Source organism: Penicillium mononematosum (assembly GCF_028829835.1).
Source record: "Penicillium mononematosum strain IBT 11891 chromosome Unknown utg000005l:1.0-9366267.0:1.0-9372171.0, whole genome shotgun sequence".
In the NCBI taxonomy this organism is placed as follows: domain Eukaryota; kingdom Fungi; phylum Ascomycota; class Eurotiomycetes; order Eurotiales; family Aspergillaceae; genus Penicillium; species Penicillium mononematosum.
The window spans coordinates 8,856,935-8,876,935 of record NW_026643275.1 but is presented as its reverse complement, the minus strand read 5'-3'; the positions used below and the strand labels follow the sequence as shown (position 1 = coordinate 8,876,935).

Here is a 20,001-nt window from a genome sequence, read left to right as displayed (position 1 = left end):
TTGCGTATATGCCGACAGCAAGAGGGCTTACCGCCACACCAAAAAAAAAAAAGTCATAAATCGCTCAGAGCCGTTGGAATTTCCACTTTTCTGTCCCCGCTAGCCCGAATTAGCTTCATGCAGAACCTATACGAGCAACCGTGCGATGATTGACTCCACGAACCTAGTACTCCGTACATACTACGGAATAGGAATAACCGGCTCACATATCCAAAGAATAAGTGAGTGTGACGAAATTTTCGGGCGGAATGAACACTGCCACGTTTATTTCGCTGAACTGGTGGTTTGCAAAATTGCGTCGCGGGATGAACCCGAGCCGCTCAGCTCGTATTGGACCCACTTTGCTGAATAAGGTTTGAATTGAGACCTGCTTTGTCAGGCACACATCTGAATCATTGCAATGGGTATGGAGTAGTTGAGAACATAGTTACATCTGGGCAAGATGGCTCAGATTACTATAGTATTGAACAGGTGTGTAGTTGGTAAAAGTGGGAGAGTGCAAATAGTAATTCACCTCGTAAATACAGTAGCTCAGTAGCTCTATATCTTGAGTGAACTACATTCAGAGCGATCACTAAAAAGCAGCTAAGCGGCGCATGAATCTGTAAGACAAAGAATAACATCCCGAGGTTGGTCCAGCATAAACCTTGGAAAGCTTCAAAGAGCGTGAACTATAGATGAGATCCCGGGGTGGGCATGGACCCGCCCGACCTTGGGAGACCTTGCGATTGGGCACCGGCGGGTAAGTCCGGGGCGGCCCGTCCAGGACCACTCGGTGCCTATTTCTAATGCGAACACCCGACATAGTACCGACGTTATGCGACTATGCGAGACAGCGAGACCCCACTCGCCTACTCGGGTTGGCTACTTTCGCTGAACAACTACTCTAAGCGAGCGTGGTCACATAGGCCCGAGTCCGACATCTTTGGGGAATTTCCAGTCGATGCATCCGTGTCAACAAGGCAACGATGCATACTCAGGTAGCGGGCCTTGGCCATGAGCCGCCTGATCGGCCGCCAGAGGGCGAGACGGCTCTCGTCTTCTTGATCACCGCTGACTTTCCATGCGTCGTACACGGTCGTCACGCAGTCCAATGCGCGATGGCACTCGGGAGAGCGGGACCGGGCGCATAACTCGGAAAGTACAAATGCCATTGCGGCCCACTGGATGTATGTCGTTGAATTCCAGCTCCATTTCATAATGTCTTTGTTTGTTAGAAGCATGTCCGATACTTCTAATATCTGGATGGAATTTTGGAAGAGCTCGTCGCGCATGTTGCGCTCTAACTGGCCGATGCTTTCAGGCGTTTCGGGGAATTCCGTCTCGAAGGGTTTGAGCCCGAGCACCGTCCCGTCACGGTGCAGACCCATGGTTCGTGCGATATGGTAGATGAGCCATGTCAGCGACCAGGCCGCGCGCGAGTCGTCCTTGTTAGGTAATGCGGATAAGAAGAGCACTGCCGCCTGTAGCATGATCATTCTCTGGGTGTTGAGCAGGTTACCGCGGGCGAGTGCTTGTTCTACGGCGAACCGGTACCTCTCTAGGGCCGCTTCACGTGACTTATGGAGGATGTCAAGACACTGTTCCGGAGAAGACTAACCACGGCCGAGTAGTGAGTAGAAAAGATGAGGGTCTCGGTATGCTTATCAAGAGAGTCAAGAGAAGCAATTGCGTCCCAGTAGACATGTGTCAAAGTAGGCATGCGGAAGATGCGGACTAGTGGCGCAACATTCTCTGTGAATGCGGCGAAAAGTGTGACAGCCTGGGTCAATGAAGGGTGGAAATTCTGGAGAGCGGAGGTAATGGCCCGATAACCGAAGATGGCAGCATTCAGCCCCAACTGGGAGGGAGGACAGCTGGCGGCAGTACTGTTGGTGGATAAATAATGCGAGAAATGTGTTGATAGTGTCGGATCCCGGACATTGTCTTCGCTCGCGCGCTCAAATAAGAGGTCACGGAGTTCCTCAACCTAACACCGCCGCGTTAATATATAAGATGCAACGACTGAAATAGGGACTTCCAAGAGTACCTCATTGGACAATGTGACCCAAAGGGCATTATTTACGTAGTAGCTTTTGGACTCGTCAACTTTGAGACGACTGAAGTCTAGATCGAACGGATGGGTCTCGCTCGCTTCTCGAGCGTGGGAGGTTTCTTGAGCCTGATGATTCTCCTGGGCTGACGTTTCATTGTCAGCAGCGGCTTGGCAAGAGCAATAAAGGGCTTGGTTTTTATAGACCCTACCAGCTACACCAAATTGTTTGATGATACCCTCAAGGCGGGACAGACGTTCAGGGATCCGGGGGTCCAGCTCTGTAGTGGTCTCTTAGGCGCCCTGCCCTGACCGGGCGGGTAGACACATTTATTTTCGGACCACAGACAGTTGGAGCATTGTGGGACCTGGCGGTCGCATTTGACTCTGCGCTAACGACACAGGTTGCAGGTCCGTACTTCTATATGTGATAATGATAGACCTAGTGCAGATGAGGAGTTTTCAGGCATTGTGTTGCAGTTCGTAGCTGCCGGTGTAGAAAAGTATCTATTAGGCAGAACAGAGAGTTCCTGGTTATCCTGAGGAATCCCAAAATAGATGCTAGACGCGCAAGATAGGGGGATTGAGCAGGATGTAGAGCTGGATGTGAAGGAGGGCTGGAGAAGTGGAGGGCGAGCGACCAAGCCTGATGTGGGCCTCTCGGATGTCGGTCCATCTCTCAGGTCACTCTCCAGGAGTAGCGGTAACTCTCTTGGGGTGAAATTTGTCAATTATGATGCTCTATGTCTAGCTAAAAACACGAGAGGCTGCCATAGGTGAGGATACTATAGGTATAGAAGCACCGCGATATTACGGCCCTTTTTGGTGAGTAAATTTACACCTAGACCAGACATATATATATAATGTATGCGAGTTTTTACGAAGACTATTTCCATATGTCTCATTTATTTTGTTATCAGCATGTTTTACTGTATAAATCTGAACTACAACTGCTGATCTGCTCGTGTTTTGTGGGACTTCCGGGACTCGGGACCTCGCATAGCTTATGCGAGACCGATCTCGAGAATGCGCAGGCCGGGCCCGGCCCGTTCCGCACCGAGTCACAACCTTTCGGTGGTAAACCGACTAGAAGGAACTTGAACCGTTCATCCCCGACAAAGAAACCAGGGTTCCTGTTTGAGGAGGCTACTACCATCTAAGGGAAAGAGAAGAAGAACAAGAAGAAATCCATGGTCATTCAAAGTAGCCAAAGAAACAAGCCTTTTATAGGCCTACATCTAACAAACAGGAACTAGTCACATCCTTTACATGATCATGCAAGAACCTAGGAACTTAGAGCTTTGTTGCCCTCAGGTGCAACGATTTCCCGCTCGTCGTCACTGTCCAACAGAGTGTCCCAGTAGATATGGTCCATGAATCCGGGTCTTTGCTCCTCAAATACGCCTGCAATGATTTCCAGACACTCCGGATCTTTCCCTCCCAAAGCTGCCATGGTAAGTGATCCCCGCTGCGTCAATCCGGATTCCCCTAAATAAGCCTGTTGCCATGTTTGGTTGTAACAAGCCTGTAGCCTTTCTTCTATCTTCAAAAACATCCAATAGCAGTGCACGAGGACCGAATTGTAGTTCAGGCTGGATAGCGGCCTCATTCTGCCGCAGACGTCCGCGATGAGATCGCGCTTGAGAAGGTTTAAGTACGTAGGAAGGCTAATATCGTGTTTGATAGGACCTCCAGCCGGACCGAACGGGTATTCCTCGGGTATAGTGGGCTGGGAGGTGCTCGTCATTTCGGACACATCAGGTTGATCTAACAGAATAGACGTTGATGATGATCTGATGATCTCTTTGTCACTCAATCCACCTGATCTGGCACGCCTGACTAGGTCTGTATCTGCTAGGGTAACTTCACCTGTGGCGCGATCCCTGGTTTTCCCAGTCTCGGTCAAACGGATCCACGCTAGACACGTGGGAAGGGGGATGTCTTCATCCGGAATGCGATCTGGGATCCAGTTTGCACCCCGGTAGACTTGCAGTAAAGACTTAGTTCTGAAAAAGCGATTAACACTGGGATCTAACAGTTCGGTCATATTCGTCACATTTCGGGAGAGCTGTTGCCTTTGTGGCCGATTTCGGGGAGAGCCGCGATGAGCGTTGGGCCCACCAATCCGAGTATTGATGGCCTCGGCAAATTCAGACGAATCCTGGAAAAAAGACTCGAGGGCACTCCACAGAAGTACTGGCCGTCTGATCAGGCGTTTCCGGACCAACATTTTGTGTAGACGAAGGACGCACATCGGCTCAGGGACTTTGTCCCAGAGAAGCATACCCATGCCGTATGCCAATTCAAGTGCTTCCGATAGCCCTGCACCACAGAGGAACGGAGAGTATTCCCATAGGCCATTGCTGTTTGTGTTAGAAAACCGTGAATTTAAGCCATAAGTATTCTTGGTTTCCCCGAGCCAGTTGACGAAGTCCTGTCGAAGTGCTATCAGCTTTTCTTTGAGTGAAGCGGTGTTCTGGTCTCCACCAAGCATAGGATTTTGATCGAAAATCATAGTCAGTACATCCACGGATTGGCAAAAGCCCTTGCCGGACTCTGATTCACGACCCATGAAGAGATCGATATCTCTCCGAGGCCGAAACTCAGAAGCAGGGTCATTCAGGTCATGGCCCTCGAGGATATCAACTGTCCAGCCGCGAGACACAGCAAGGGAGTCAACGATGGACTGCAGCTGGAAGACATGGTGAGGAAGGATCTTTGACCGAAAATCTGTCCCGGGCTGTTGTACTGCGAGATGTGTGATATCGCCAGCGAAGTCGTTAATGCCGAATAAGCGCCGATGTTCGCTCCAAGGTCCGTCCCTAGACCAATCAACCGTTTCAAGAGGAGTGTGCTGTCCCTCGAGTGTCTGTTGCTGAACGACAACTGAGGAAAAGACATTGACCAAGTCGTATAGCCAATTGATGGTGTACGCTCGGCGCCACTTCAAGCGCTGCTTTTCGGTTGCTCTTTGAAGGTCTAACATGGGATCCCAATTCCGGATGATTTTGAGCATACCCTTGGTAGGCTTGCCGGTGCGCGTTGCCTGATAGTCGGTGACAAAGTCGCATAGGTTCTGATAGGAGTCTAACAGAAAGTGTTCCTTCACGTCGATATCCAGTTCCAGCGACATATCACCTGTTCCATCCTGCTTTTGTCGCGGAACTCGCATACGGAACTGGCCTTGGGCCTTCTCAGGGTCTCCACCTGTGAGAGTCTTCATGATGGTATGGAAAGAGTCGCGGTCAGGAAAATCAATGAAGATCTGAGATTGGGCGTCCCTGATCATCCCAATTGCCACGTTGCATAGATTTGCAGCAACAACACTGTTCAAGTCCCGATAAGCTACCCAACGCCAGACAACCTGTAGGTAATGACGGAGATCCACCAACTGGCTGGCCAATGAGTATACAGCCATCAAGTAGTCTGTGACCATGCCAGATTCATCCTCAATGATGCGATAACTCTCCAGGGGAACATCCTGCAGATCGGAAGTGGTAGAGCCAGTGTCGGCCGACCTTCTTTTGCCCTTCGCCTTGCGCCCTCGTTTATTCCGCTTCCGCCGTCTGGATGCAGCAGGGGTGGCAGATCCGGCAAGGTTGGCACCCTCATCACTTTCTTCCTTTCCACTTTCTCCGCCTTCTTTCATCTGGCTATCCAGGCTCAGAGCCGAAAATTTGTTCTCGAAGATACTTTGCTCCTTGTCTTCATTAGGTGCGTCACCATCGATTTCTTCAGTTCCACCTTCTCCCCTTTCTTTCGTCTGGCGATCGTCCTCATTAGGTGCGTCAGGATCGAATTGGCTCCCTGACTGCCAGGTCTCTCCTCCTAGAGCGTTGAAAACGTCTATCAGGCCATTTATCCAATGCTCGTGTGACTCATTGCTTCTTCGGATGTCTGGATCTAGATCCAAGCCCTTGACTCTCAGGAAAAAATCATGCGTCTCTTTCCTGGCGTCGATGAGTGACTTAAATAATCGAAGTATGTCGGTGGGAATCGGGTTGATATGTTTCGCAATAAGTGCCGAAAGTGACTTGAGTCTTGCCAGGGGGGCCGTCTTAGTCGTGTTCGCAGCGACTGGGGCCTCAGAAGGGAAACTCTTGTTAATATGGTCAGAAGTATGAATGATCCAATTGAAAATATGTTTCTCGTCACGCTTGTACTTGAGGTATGTGTATCGGTCTGCCATGACTGGACACCTGGCGTGGGTGAACGTGGAAGAAACAACTGGGAAGAAACAACTTGAAAGACAGACAATTGGAAGAAACAAATTGAGCAGTCAAACTAAGATACATCTGTAGTTATTTCACCGCCTCCATGTAAATACCTACCCAGGTATGTTGGTAGGTTGTTCCTTGTTGCTATCATGAATCACAACCAGTGATAAAACACAAAGAGTTCACAACACTGGATGTATTCCGAACTGAAATATTGAGTCCACAGTCTAGCTTTATATCCGTTGCGTACAGAAGTGGGCATATATAACATCAAACTATACTCCGCCAAAGGCGGAAATTGATGTTCCAAAGTTGTTTTGGCAGGAGTCAGGAGATCAAATGTTGTATAGTAGGACTTCCGAATTAGGGTTAGCGTTAAAAGCACCAACCTTGGAAGACCATATTACTTACAGAGAATCACCTGGGATTTTCAACTATGTCGTTTTCTCATCTCGCATCATCTCGCACAATTGACAGTTTCGGACCAGTTCACAATTCAACAGGCAAGTTGTAGCCCATATTCGAAATCACTTGGGGAGCTATAGTCCTCCTGTGAGCTGCGGATGCCCAAATGACCAAGCTAGGCGGGCGCATCGCGGGGTATTGACATGTGTCCACTTGCAGATCACTCTGGTCGCGTAACAGGTTCGCAACTTTAGATTGTCGCCTAGACCCTCATTGACAGGACTGTGAAACTTCTTGAATTCTTCCAAGGTTATATCCTTGGATTTCTTTCCTCATGGCCGCTATTCAACCAAACTTCGGCATTCCGTCTGAGCATGAGGCTTCATTCAAAGCACTCACACAATCGACTCAAGAAAAAGCGTTCTTGAGCCGGCCTGAGAGTCTGGAAAGCCGGGACCTTTGTGATGGCATATCAGACCCTCCCACCCTTCTGTGCGTTATGTTATGTATACAAATTTCAGTTTTGTTTTCTGTTGGTGCTGACCCCACTAGACGATTCCTAGTCGCGCGTCAATTTGACCCCGATGGTGCTCTCAAGGAGTTCCAGGAGGCATGTGAATTCCGCGAAAAGAAGCACATCCTCAGACTTTACGATTCAGTTGACATTTCCGATTTCGAGCAAGCCCGTCAATTTGTGAGTATCCCTTGAGTCCGAGAGTATTAGTATACACTGACATGCCCATCAAGTACCCCCACTGGTCTGGTCGTAGGGACAAAAAAGGGCTGCCCATTTGCATGTTCGACCTGGATCATCTGGACAGAGATACCGTTGCACTCTGGGAAACGTCGCGCAAGAACAGTTGCTGGATATATTCCCAATCAGGAAATGATAAACCACCAAAGCCCGACATGTTACAATTGGCCTCTGTGTACTATGACAATCTCGTGCGGTTCATCCTTCCGCTTTGCTCAATGATGACGGACAGGCCGAATCCGTCAGGTCCAGTCACCAATTCGATCTATGTTGTGGATGCCTCGAATCTGAGCATAAAGCAAGCATGGGGGTTGCGGTCCTTTGCCCAAGAGATCAGTTGGCTGTTATCAACATGTTACCCAGAGACCATTGAACGTATCTTTGTAGGTTGCTTGTTTATTTGGCCTGTCGACATTGCACCCATGGACGCCTACTAATGATGATTATAACAGGTATGCAATGCGCCCTCGTATTATAGCACTGTTTGGAAGTTCCTGAAGGCCTGGGTCGACCCTCGAACTGCAGAAAAGATCGTTGTGCTCATGGAGTCGGAGGTCCTTCCTACCCTCAGAGAGTATATCGACGATGCCAATATTCCAGCCAAATTTGGTGGTGAATTTCAATTCACCCATGGAATGCTGCCAGATCTTGACGATAATATCCAGCAGCTTTTGAACTCAGGTTCATCGAAATCTCTGCCTCCTGGTCCTTTGAAATGGACCCAAGATTCAGATGGTAGACGAACTGCATTGGCTGTTGGCAGCAAGTCCGGCTCTGTGAGAAGCGATAAGATCGCAACACTTGATCTAATGGGGCAATAGCTTCGCTTGATTGGTTGTTTTGGAGACCGATAGAATAGACGCGAATAGACGCTCAGACATTTATTCCTCAGGCCATATATACTGCCTGGGGCAAGAAGTTCTGGGGCAGGGCCTGTGGAGACCAATAAAGGGGGAAATGATATCGATGACTGCACTAAAAAAGAAAAAAAAAAAGAAATTTGGAAACCAGAAACTGAGTTTATCAGTAGACCGGTCACGACTTGACTATGAGGTCACCTGGGCATGTAACCGTAGGTCCAACCACGCCTTGGCAATTTAAATGGGTCCAATGGTAGTGATTTTCATACCTCCAAGGTTGACCTTTCATTCTGCCTACTGCCTGGATATATCCTATGTCTTATACTGCCAATATATCTTGTGAAGAGCATATTGGTATAGGATCAAATAAGATAAAATAAGAATTGGAAAGAATGTGGTCCCCACTCGACACGGGCGGAGTGGACGATCTTTATCTTAAAATGACCAGATGGACCCACATGGCCCACGCTTTCTTGGACCATAATTTCCTATTCCGGTTAGGCAAATAATGAAATGTCCCGTCAGATAGTGAGGTTGCGCTCTTCTCTGTCTTGTGCTTCTCTCTCTCCTCCTTTTCCTTGTTCTTGTCCTTGTCCTGATCAATGACCTTTTTTGAATATGAATGAGTGAACTTCCTATACCCGTGCGCCCCTTATCCGTTATACCTTAAACCCTGGTCATCACGAGGCTAGTAACCCACCACCGGGAAATCAGTCCTAGGGGGCGGCATGATCGCACCGAGCTGCCAGCTTGCGATTATCACGGGCGAGATTCACACAAGTTGAAGAAGACTGTTGAGGACATACCCGCTTTCAGGATGCCGCATATGATGACGACATTGAATTCGCGCGCAGGCCGAGTCGCCCTGCTCGCAGTCTTCTCCATCCTCGCCCTTATCTGGATCTTACCCAGGCATGAGGCTTCAGTGTCCCCGATCTTCTACGCAGGGAATGGCTACAACAGCAGTCACCCTATCGATGCTCTTATCGATACCGCCGAGACCGATCTACACGAACTCTTGGGAACGCAAGCGCACGATCTTCAAACCGCTGCAGATCAATACCGAGCGCGCCGCGGAAGACATCCTCCTCCTGGATTTGGAGAATGGTATGAATTCGCCAAGTCAAAAGACTCGTTGATCATTGAAGAATTCTTCGATCAGATCTATCACGATTTGACTCCATACTGGGCTCTCGAACCGAAGGAATTGCGTCGACAAGCTAGAAGCATACCGACCCGTATCACTGTTCGGAACAAAACCGCAATATTGAAAACCGATGAACCAAGAAATTGGATGGACTCGTGGTTTGACCTGGTCGCCAGATTGGAGGATGGACTGCCCGATCTTGATATGCCAATTAATGTCATGGATGAGACTCGGCTCGTTGTCCCCTGGGAGGAAATCAATGAGTACGTTCAAAAGGAGCAGGCAAATCGCGTTATGATGAAGCCCAGCGGTGTTGTCCACGAATACATGTCTTTAACTGAGTGGGATGAGGAAGATCTGGAACCTTATGATCCTGGGTTTGCAGTTCCCGGCGAGGGAGGTTACTGGGAGATGGCTCGGGTTGGCTGCCCTCCCGGAAGCCCTGCACGCAACATCACCTTGCCCATGGTTGATTTCGGTACTCCTCCTTGGGAATATGACAACTTCGAGAGAATGTCATACCACGGCTATGTATCAAACTATACGCTGGCCAAGGATCCGTGTGTGCGCCCAGAGATGCAAGTGTTGCATGGGACCTTCCTTGAGCCAATCTCCGTTTCAACCTCGCACAACCTGATGCCACTATTCGGTGGGTCCAAGCTTCCTATGAACAATGAGATTCTCCTCCCCCCAGCGATGTACTGGGCACAGAATGACCATTATTCCGGTGGGGAGAAGGAGCACGGTGGTTCGTGGGAATCGAAAACAAACAAGGCTTTATGGCGAGGTGCTGCTACTGGAGGCCGGGCTCGAGAGCCCAACTGGACAGGCTTCCAGCGCCACCGATTCATGTCGATGATGAACGCAACATCGGTGGCTCAAGCTGAGAAGAACCAAAGCCACGGTATCAACTTCAGACTTCCTAACTATGCCGATTACAAATTGAAGGGCGACGGTTTTATCCCCCAGCTTCTCTCGGAGTATACTGATGCGGGCTTCAATCACCTGGTTTGCACGCCTTATAATGAAGCCGACCCGACTTGTCCGTATCTCGATCCGTACTTTGAGGTCGCGCCTGGAATGGCAATGAAGGATATGTACAACTTTAAATATCTGCCTGATCTTGACGGGAACTCCTTCAGTGGCCGATACCGGGGATTCATGTTGTCGACTTCCCTTCCCATTAAAGCCACCATCTACAATGAGTGGCACGACTCGAGACTGATCCCTTGGGTGCACTTTGTCCCCATGGATACCACCTACATCGATATCTATGGAATATTGGCTTATTTCCTCGGCGGCCGTGACAAGGCAGCCCGTAAGATTGCCCTCGCTGGGAAAGCTTGGGGAGAGAAAGTCCTTCGAAGGGAGGACATGGAAATCTACACATACCGACTTCTGTTGGAGTATGCCCGCATTTGCGATGACCGGAGGGAATTCCTCGGTTACGTCGACGATCTCAAGATGTCTTGATTAGGGCCAGCGAGAAATTGGTCTCAGTACTGCGGTCAACCCTCCAGAGTCGCTACCAGGGTCGGTTCATCTGGCATGGTCATCAGACTCTTTTCATAGTAGAAAGCAAGTGATCTCGCCTGGGTCATTCCTTGGCTCCTCGGCATAAAAATCCCCAACAAGCACTGCTTGAGTTTTCTCGGCTTCGTCCTTTTCGGACTGGCCTCCATGTTTCCACCCCGGCGGCATTGGCTCTTCCAGACTTCGGTCATTCTTTTCCTCCCCTTCTATTCTCTAATATATCCTCGTTTCATGTCATATTTGCTTTTGCCTGCTGATGATTACTGATACCATGCCAATGTCTTTTCTTGGCTAGTGCCTGATGTACATAAATAGATTACGTTTCGTTAATTGTCTTATTACAACCTCTTTACACATAAAGGATTCTTACATTAGAAAAAGCACAGTACCCCAGGATCTCGCACCCTACTCCTTCCACTCATCTCTACCAAGCCTAACAATATCAGCCTGTTCCAGAACCCAATATTTCGACGGGGCTTTGCCCTCTTCAGCCATACGAGCAGCTGCTACAGCTGCTCTACCAATAGTGGCTTGGTTTTGACCTGCTCACGCCGAGTTAGCCCTCTGGATATTGGAAGCATTCGTCCATTGATCAGCAGTCATACCAACTTTATCCTGGACACCCTGTCCCAGCCGCTGAAGGCCTTCGACGAACTTTTCCAAAAGAAAAGACTTGGATTCCTCCCTTCCGATAATCATCCCCGGTCTCAGGATGATAGCATTGTCAAAGCCAAGCTCTTTGATAGCATCCTCGACGCCAACCTTCATCTTCGAGTATGGAACCCAGCCCCAGAGAAAGCTTCTAGTTCCTCCACTAGAAATATAGATGTACGTCTTCACGCCTGCTTCCTTAGCTGCTCGCGCGTTCTCAACGCATAAATCATGATCGATCTTCCACTGATTCTTTATGCTGCCCGCTGCCGCTGTCGTAGTACCGACCGCATTGAAAATCATTGACGGCTTAGGGGACAGAGATGAGATTATACCTCCCCATTTTGTGGTATCGGATTCCTCGAGTTCTTCGAGCTTAGCTGACTTCGCATTTGGAAGTCTCCTAGAGATAGTCTTCACTGTTGAAAATGCGTCTGATGCCAGGAGTGTAGCCAGGATCTGAGAGCCAACTGCTCCTGTGCAACCGAATACCGCTGCTGTGGTCATGGTGGATGTTGATATATTGGCACTGTCTTGAGAGGGAATCATAAAGGAATGTGGTCCAAGCGCCTGGATGTTGGGGGCTGTCGATGGATGACGTGATCCGTATTACACACCTGGGCATCTCGGCACCGCCTGCCCAGGTGTGCACTCCATCTCGCGGTCAAAACGCGTCCTTCTATATCGATATAGACCTCGGGTTGCTTTTGTTAATTCCCCCGCATATTGTTTTCTATCAATATACACCACTAGAACATGAGAGGGCCGGGTTCCCTGAGTCAACCTCAGACCATGCGCCGCTGACGGGAGTGTGTTCTTGGTCCTTTTTAGACCGCGGTTTCTTTGATTAGATTCTCACTATTTTATCCATCTGAAAATATCTTAGTTTTCATTAGCTGTGCTTTGGAAAGGAAGCGTAACATCTCCCAAATATTACGCCCTGTGCGGGATTTTCAGCCACCCTCACGCCCTTGTCACTACATGGCTCGATTTCGGACTAACTACTCCGTACGTTCGCAAGATATTTAAAACCAACACTTTCCTTCTAGAATTCGTGAACTCACACGTGTCATATTGAAATCTTTGAACATTTCTGCAGCCAAAAATGAACGACCTTAATTTTCGTATCGCGACCGAAGACGATGCGGCTCAACTTCAGCAATTGGTGGAATCTGCGTTCCGCACCGAGGACAGCAGGAAAGGCTGGACAGATGACCTAGGCCTCTCATCAGCCTTTCGCCTCGATGTCCAACAAGTTCTGGCCATGATCACCAAACCGGACAGTGTCGTGTTGATGGCAACCAACAATGAAGACACGCTTATCGGCTCAATCGGAACATCTAAGCGCGATGCAAACTACGCTCGTCTCTTCATGCTTGCCGTTGATACGAGCCAGCAGCGCGGCGGCATTGGGCGACAGGTCTTGGCATACGCTGAAGACTATTGCCAACGGACTTGGGGTGTTACAACGCTGGGATTAAACACCCTTTCGAATCGCAAGCAACTTATCTCGTGGTATTCGCGTCATGGATACAAAATGACGGGCGAAACATCCCCCTTTCCTCGCGAGAAATTCGAGAGCCTGGTGTTGCCGAACGATCTTTGTCTTGTTGAATTCGAGAAAGTTCTGGGAATAGCACCTGCTGAACAAGCTACATGAGTCGGTCATATGTGCATCCGGCTATATAGAAGTATCGAGCGCCATCTATGTTCTTGGCTACGACATGCTAACTACCCGGGGGCCGGTTGAACTTTCCTATTTGCGAGCCTCGGGAGCAAGCAGGCTCGATCAATGGGAAATGATTTAGGCTAATGAGCATTGCAGTAAACTCATCGCCACTTCCTGGATTTGGTTCACCGAGGGGCACACTCGCATTTTGTGGCTCAACTGTGTTACCCTGGAACTTTGATTTTTAACTCCGGTTGCTTATCTCAAGCCCAAAATCTTCCTATATATGACTTCAGACGAAGCGTACCACATTGACACACACGCACGTACACACGTAACTAGATTTGGCATCGTATACGCTCGAACGCTTCACTTGGAGTTATATGGATGTAAGCCTGAGTGTGAACAAATTTGAAACACTGGATATCCTTACAAGGCCACGCCACGACCACAAGATGCTGTACGTGAGAAAATGATAGAAGATTACTCACTGGGAGCGCATTGTTCTATTACACCATCAAGGTAAAATAATGGCTACAACGAGCCATATTGTCGTCGATCATATCCGACATGGCGGGTGCGCTTTAGCGCTTTTCTTCTCAACAAGTTAGAGCACCAACTTAGACTCTTTCGATCCTGCAAGTTCATCAATTCTCCTGAATTATGCAAGTTAATTGCCTTATTGGGGTCCCTGCTTTGTTTCGATGGATGGCAATATCGATTGTGCACACTTGAGTAACATAATCGATATTGCCATCGATCAAGTTATTCAGCTTGACCCGGTTGTGGCTCAAAACTCGTGGCAATTCTGAATCCGGTTGCTTTTGAGTGGCTGTACGCAGCCTTTATATATGTGTTATTTAGTAAATCTCGCCATCATCACACATGTACTAATTGTGTGTAACACCTACCCTCAACCCCCCCATATGCAATACACATTGGAGGGCTGCCAAGCCTAAATTTGTTTTATAAGCTGGATGCTACTCAGATTTAAAAGGCTCAAAGACAATACAAGAGGAAGCATCTCTGGTCCCAGATATCCATACCTCCCTATCAGCCCATTCATCAACATGGACTTCAAATCAACAGCCCAATCGGCTATGCTATCACGTCCAAAGATTCTGATGCTACATGGTAAAATATCCCTAATTCCTATACAATTTTGAACAAGCGTTCTAAGTTGTTCGTCTGTTCCTATAGGCCATGCCCAGTCTGGACACATGCTCCAATGCAAGACCGAATATCTGAAGCCTCGAGTAACAGATACTATACTCAACGCTCTACGACAAGATCCAAGTTCAGGTCCCTCTGACGTGGTCGAGTTTCACTACCCTTCAGGCAGGTGGCCTGCTAAACGTGATCAACTCCCGGGAGAAAGTAACCACCTGTGGGCATGGGGACAAGCCGATAATCCGGATGATTATGCCTGTGGCCTTGAGCAGTCGGTCAACGATATATTCCGCTATATTGAGAGAAATGGCCCATTCTTGGGGATCATAGGATTCTCGATGGGCGCCGCTATGGGTGCTATAATTGCTTCTCTTTTAGAGAAAAGACACTCGATCGGCAATTTCAAATTCGACGTAAGTTGGGGAAAACATCATTGACAAGAATATTCCCAGGTGGTACCAGAGTAGCTAACCTTTCCCTCATAGACGGACCATCCCCCTTTGGAATTCGTAATTGCGGTTTGTGGATTTACATTCGGGGACCCTATTTACAATGACTTGTACAGTCCAAAGATTGAGACACCGATATTCCTTGCTATCGCCAGCATTGATACAATGATCGCTGAATCTGCATCGCTGAGACTTCGTAATTCAAGCACAAATACCGCTGTATACATTTTTCAAGGGGCACATTATGTCCCACGAAATGGACTCTTCTTGGAAGCCTTGGTCCATTTTATTGAAGATGTTTTCAGTATCAAAGAGGATCACGAGGACGACTGGGAGGATTATGAAGATTATTGAGTTAGTCATGCTACTCGATATCATGGAATGAACACAAATGCATTGATATTTAGTATCAACATTCCCTCGACACGTTCTCTCTGAATAAAGCTATGCCAAGCTTTGGGGCAACCGTGGATCCGCGATCTGAGAACCACCCGTGGACCTGGGCAACCTTGGACCCTCTAGACTTAGAATCATTGACAAAGTTTACCTATCACTTTATGTTTCATGGCCTTAACAGATATAGAAATGAAACAACACCTTGATCTTATATTTCACAGTTTAAATGAAGACCACCACAAATTGGTTCAATCTCCAGGCCTGACATGTTTCACAATTAGTTCAGTTTGCTGCAGATGGTCAATCGGCTACTTCGTTGCCTTCTCCAAATCCGCAGCCCAGAGAGCGGCGCCAACAGTGTTCGTGAACGAAAATGCAATCGAGGCAAAAGGCACCATTTCCAAGACAAAGGCTGCAATTCCAAGTCTGAGGAGAGAGTTAGTTTTTGGCTACATACCAGCCGAGAAGAAAGGGAGCGAGATGGAATTTACGCACCCAGTGTACGCGCCCTGGTTTTTCTTCACCCACTCATCTCGCATCGTAGAATCCCAGCCCTTGAGCTGGAAATATCTGGCATGAAGTACCGGTCCTGCTCTTTTCCCCTGCATATAAATATACAACGCGGTCCCGATCACAGGAATGAGGTTCAGGGGCAGGTAGAGCAGCGATCGCAGCAGCGCCCGTGGGTTGAGTTGTGCAAGAGGCTTAGTAAATATCTTACCCAGCCTAGCTATCGCGTCTTTCCCTGATCGGGATTTCATCTGGCGTCCTTGTGCTACGAGTGGCTCCTGGCCACGCGCGACCAGGGTGCCATCGAAGGTGTCGATCATGGCGTCTTCGACAAGGAATGATCGTGACAGGAAATTTGTTATGGCAGAACTTTCACCAAGGACGAGGATCGCGGCGGAAATAGCAGCCAATGGACCGCTGGTGAAGGCCATGATGGCCATCTGCGGCATGTACGTGAAGAAGAACATAACGCTCGTGACGCCTACTCCCAGTGTGATGGTTCGGCCGGCGCGAGAGATAAAAGGGCGCCATAGGTCTTTGTGGGTTGCGAAGTAGACGATTCCCTAGGAGAATCCGTGGTTACACACGGTCGGAAAGCACTCCTCGGAGGGCATCGCTACCTACCTTGAATGGGTACAAGTATGCGCCAGATGTAATCACATCATGAACAACAGCTTGGGAATTCTTCGCTTCAGCAAGCACTGCATCTTTGATCTTCTCGGACATGGCGTAGGCTACACGTCTTTAGCAGCATGGGGTGGAAAGAATGAGATTTGGAAGATCGACCACGGGTGGGAAGGTGACGATTAGATTATCGATAAGAGATTAGCCATGTGGTGACGTCATTGAGATGAGCTTGGAAACGACCGACATCTGCCATCTACGCCAGCCTTCTTATTTACGAATATATCCATTTTCCACAAATAACAGCCATAAGAGTCGGATGATTAGTGTTGGACAACAATGCATGATGAACTAGATGAGTATGAGAGTTCTTGACCTGGTAGAAACATTCTAATCAACAAGTGCATGATAAAACTCCTGTTAAAAAGTAATATAGTCAGAAACGTCGGCCAGATTATACCCCAGCAAAGGGATTCCATCCCGCAGCCACCATATCGACCGCCCTCTTAGTCGCTTCATCCAAATCCTCTTTAGGTAGGCCCAATGTATCATTTGCCAACTCCATTGTACCTGCAAAATCAGCTTCCTTGTTGCTTGGCAAAAACACACTCCCATAAAGCATTTTAGGCAACCCTGTAAAAACACCCTTAGCCAGCTCCTCGGCACCGTCGGCAAGGCGCTTAGCCACACTCTCGTAACTAATCTCCCAGTCAGAGTCTGTGGTGCCTAGGACACGATGCAAACTATCGAGCATATCGCGTTGCGAGACGCGGAAACTATTGATTCGGACTTCCTTGTTCTTGAAGTCGGCAAGCGCAGGGGTTGGTCCCGATTCTGGCAGGCTGAGGAGAGCGGCCAGCGCGCGACCGCATTGGTCCCAAGTGCTGACGGTGACGATGCGAGTGCCGTCATCGAAAAATGTCACCTTCCGGTCTTTGATAGTGAAGCCAAACCATTGTTCTCCGGTTGCCAAGCTCCATTCGTACCAGAAACCACATGGCAGAGTCACTGAGGACGAGACACCATTTTGAGCGTCATGGATTCGATCGAGAGCGAGCTTTCCGTATGGATCTTCATCCTTCACACCCTCGGGATTGATAGGGTATCCGTACGCATTGGGCATAATGTAGGGGACACCAGCTTTTCCGGCAGCTGCAGTAATCCTAGCATGAAGATCACCAGGGGCTCGGACGCCAAGTGTAATCACAAGGAATTGTTGGCCATTCAAGGCCTTGACAAGTGAGTCGTCATCGTCGTAGTTAACCTGAGCAGCAAGAACTCCATCGGGGAGTTTTCCTTGGCTACCGTGGCGGGTAAGAGCTGTGACTGTATGCCGGCCTGTTTCCACAAGCGACTTAGCAAAGGCTCCACCGATGCGGCCGGTAGCCTGGTAATGGTTAGCGATGGCTTCTAGGAGGGCCCGGCAAAACGCAGGATACGAGGCGGTAAACCTACTCCAACAATAGCAACCCTTGTGACAGGCTCTGTGGACATAATGGAAGAAAAAGTTGATGGGAATGATCTGGTTTTGACTCACAAGGGCGCCCGACACTAGATTATATATTCATGAGAGCCCCGGAGTAAGCGGACTACGGGCGGGAGATAGCTAGATAGTCGAAGAATAGATCTAATCATCGGAGTTGACAGTTAAGGCAGAGAAATGGACCTAAGCATCGGAGTTGACAAGTAAATCCGAGCCTAGCTAACCACCGGTCGTAGGGTTCTGCTTGTTCCCGAGCCGGTTCCCGGGCCCCGTATTTAACGCCGCAACCAATAAGAAAAAGTGACTCCATCTATATTTATACATACCACGCTGGAGTTAGGTATGATGAGCGTATGCAACACAAAATACAGTTATTCTATCAGCCACGAGCTACATAAATGCTAAATCTCCCAATAAAAGATACCAAGGAAGCAATGACAATTTTGGCCTTGTGCGTACGGAAAAGGCCATATGCACGTTCTGTGCAGTTGTACATTCACCCATATCTGTATTTCAGTTGGCTCTTTTGTGGTGCCGCGATGGCCGTAAGAGTCTCACCCGATGGCAAAGGCCCACACTATTTAGGAATGTAAGTCTAAGTCCATGTTTGAATCGCGTCAATTCCCACTTACCCATCCGTAGTTATCACACCGACATTGTTCATAAGGGGGACAACTGAGGACGAAGGCATAGTCGTTAGTATCCCACAGTAACCAAAAGACCGCATCCCCCACAAGCCACTTACTGGATCCCTTCCATACCGAACACAATATGCCACAAAGTTTCAAACACCCACCCAACACCGTAATCATCAACAAGCGGTACACTCTTCTCGTCTATCCAGTTTAGCATACGGATATAATCGCTTTTGGGTCGCTGCCAGATGCGTGCTCGGCTGACCGCAAACTGGGCACAGCAAATTCCCCCAATGTGTTCCGGAACTTGCGCGTCGTCCCCAAATACGCCTTTGTATATGCTTGGAAATTTTGCACGAGGATCATTATTGTCAATGTCTGCCTGCGTGGGGCTATTGGGGTTGATGTGAGTCGGACAGCCTGGGTTATTCGTACAGCGCAGGTTCAAATACCCCATCGCATCCACAGCTTCGAGGCGCAGATTTTTCAAAACGCTGCTTGTTTGGGGGCCAAATAAATCATTGTGCCACTGCTCCGGATTGGAGTGGAGAAAAATCGAGTATGCGGGGAGCTCGTCGTATAGGTCGACAATAAATGAAAGATAAGCGGAGGCCTCGCGGCCGCGAGAGGAGTGTGCGACGAGTAGATCTGTCTCGGGTTTCTTGTCCATGGTGTAAATAAACGGAGTGTTGTCGTTTCTGATCATGGGCATCCAATTAGTATGGTCGCCTGCGACGGGGAGGTTCTACTTACTGCGTTTGAAGATATTCATGAAGCCATCTCAGATCATCTGAGCGCATCTTTGGTATTACAAGCGCGACCTTTGTGAAATTTGCGTCGTAGTTTCGGGTCTTCTTAACAAGTTCAGATAACGCCGCGGACTTCTCTGCCTTCTCTGCCTTTTCTGCTGATTCTACTGATATCAGCATGGAGTCGCAATTTGATAATGCAATTTCGTACTTGTATCCAAAATTTCATCCAAATGACCGAATTTTATAATCATTATAATTGCGCAGACAAATATCACGCATCCTGATAATGTGGGCTGATGCCTAATCCATGAGGCTATCAATCTCTTGAGCCGCACCGGGTGTACACGGCTTTCAGATCTGCTGTGACCACACTTATCGCTGTTCATTGTTCTGGAGTTGTTCTGGAGTTTTCGGATTGAGCAGTAGCCTGGGAGAAAGAGGAATTATTTTAGTTTTCTTAGCTTCTGACCTGGCTCACAGCCCAGGTTTGCGACATGTGGGTACGACCTGTAAGGCTACATGTACCATGCGTACATAGCCTCCTTGGAAGCTGTGCGTCCAACTAGAGCTCCACACAAGGCTGATTCTGACTGGTTTGATACATTTTGGCCAGTCATAGCCGAATCTCAAGATTCCACTTCCATGGCAGGATTGTCGCCCCCACTTTCTTTCCTTTCCCAGGCGATGGAAATCTCTTGATCTCTCTCACGTGGT

At 48.6% G+C, this 20,001-nt stretch overlaps 10 protein-coding genes across 10 annotated transcripts; 4 read left to right on the top strand and 6 right to left on the bottom strand.

The window, feature by feature from the left end:
• Positions 1-881: 881 nt before the first annotated feature.
• On the bottom strand, positions 882-2,502 carry N7519_011614 (fungal specific transcription factor domain-containing protein; the record flags this gene model as incomplete). Its single annotated transcript, XM_057298387.1, has 5 exons — positions 882-1,559; positions 1,601-1,969; positions 2,030-2,178; positions 2,245-2,313; positions 2,475-2,502. The coding sequence occupies 5 exons, from the start codon at positions 2,500-2,502 to the stop codon at positions 882-884; spliced, it is 1,293 nt and encodes a 430-aa protein (XP_057146269.1).
• An 815-nt stretch (positions 2,503-3,317) lies between these two features.
• N7519_011613 (uncharacterized protein) lies at positions 3,318-6,221 on the bottom strand (the record flags this gene model as incomplete). Its single annotated transcript, XM_057298386.1, has 1 exon — positions 3,318-6,221. The coding sequence occupies one exon, from the start codon at positions 6,219-6,221 to the stop codon at positions 3,318-3,320; it is 2,904 nt and encodes a 967-aa protein (XP_057146268.1).
• Positions 6,222-6,988: 767 nt separating this feature from the next.
• N7519_011612 (SEC14 family lipid-binding protein) lies at positions 6,989-8,229 on the top strand (the record flags this gene model as incomplete). Its single annotated transcript, XM_057298385.1, has 4 exons — positions 6,989-7,146; positions 7,207-7,348; positions 7,402-7,791; positions 7,861-8,229. 4 exons carry the CDS (start codon positions 6,989-6,991, stop codon positions 8,227-8,229), a joined length of 1,059 nt encoding a protein of 352 aa, XP_057146267.1.
• Positions 8,230-9,085: 856 nt separating this feature from the next.
• N7519_011611 (uncharacterized protein) lies at positions 9,086-10,888 on the top strand (the record flags this gene model as incomplete). The annotated part of the gene is made up of 1 exon (XM_057298384.1): positions 9,086-10,888. The coding sequence occupies one exon, from the start codon at positions 9,086-9,088 to the stop codon at positions 10,886-10,888; it is 1,803 nt and encodes a 600-aa protein (XP_057146266.1).
• A 465-nt stretch (positions 10,889-11,353) lies between these two features.
• Positions 11,354-12,106, bottom strand: N7519_011610 (uncharacterized protein; the record flags this gene model as incomplete). The annotated part of the gene is made up of 2 exons (XM_057298383.1): positions 11,354-11,490; positions 11,554-12,106. The coding sequence occupies 2 exons, from the start codon at positions 12,104-12,106 to the stop codon at positions 11,354-11,356; spliced, it is 690 nt and encodes a 229-aa protein (XP_057146265.1).
• A 598-nt stretch (positions 12,107-12,704) lies between these two features.
• On the top strand, positions 12,705-13,259 carry N7519_011609 (GNAT family N-acetyltransferase; the record flags this gene model as incomplete). Its single annotated transcript, XM_057298382.1, has 1 exon — positions 12,705-13,259. The coding sequence occupies one exon, from the start codon at positions 12,705-12,707 to the stop codon at positions 13,257-13,259; it is 555 nt and encodes a 184-aa protein (XP_057146264.1).
• A 1,079-nt stretch (positions 13,260-14,338) lies between these two features.
• N7519_011608 (uncharacterized protein) lies at positions 14,339-15,241 on the top strand (the record flags this gene model as incomplete). The annotated part of the gene is made up of 3 exons (XM_057298381.1): positions 14,339-14,402; positions 14,469-14,851; positions 14,924-15,241. 3 exons carry the CDS (start codon positions 14,339-14,341, stop codon positions 15,239-15,241), a joined length of 765 nt encoding a protein of 254 aa, XP_057146263.1.
• Positions 15,242-15,591: 350 nt separating this feature from the next.
• N7519_011607 (uncharacterized protein) lies at positions 15,592-16,519 on the bottom strand (the record flags this gene model as incomplete). The annotated part of the gene is made up of 3 exons (XM_057298380.1): positions 15,592-15,709; positions 15,779-16,356; positions 16,418-16,519. The coding sequence occupies 3 exons, from the start codon at positions 16,517-16,519 to the stop codon at positions 15,592-15,594; spliced, it is 798 nt and encodes a 265-aa protein (XP_057146262.1).
• Positions 16,520-16,871: 352 nt separating this feature from the next.
• On the bottom strand, positions 16,872-17,911 carry N7519_011606 (uncharacterized protein; the record flags this gene model as incomplete). The annotated part of the gene is made up of 2 exons (XM_057298379.1): positions 16,872-17,804; positions 17,873-17,911. The coding sequence occupies 2 exons, from the start codon at positions 17,909-17,911 to the stop codon at positions 16,872-16,874; spliced, it is 972 nt and encodes a 323-aa protein (XP_057146261.1).
• A 485-nt stretch (positions 17,912-18,396) lies between these two features.
• N7519_011605 (DUF3431 domain-containing protein) lies at positions 18,397-19,464 on the bottom strand (the record flags this gene model as incomplete). Its single annotated transcript, XM_057298378.1, has 4 exons — positions 18,397-18,477; positions 18,533-18,575; positions 18,646-19,233; positions 19,289-19,464. The coding sequence occupies 4 exons, from the start codon at positions 19,462-19,464 to the stop codon at positions 18,397-18,399; spliced, it is 888 nt and encodes a 295-aa protein (XP_057146260.1).
• Between the last annotated feature and the right edge of the window lie 537 nt (positions 19,465-20,001).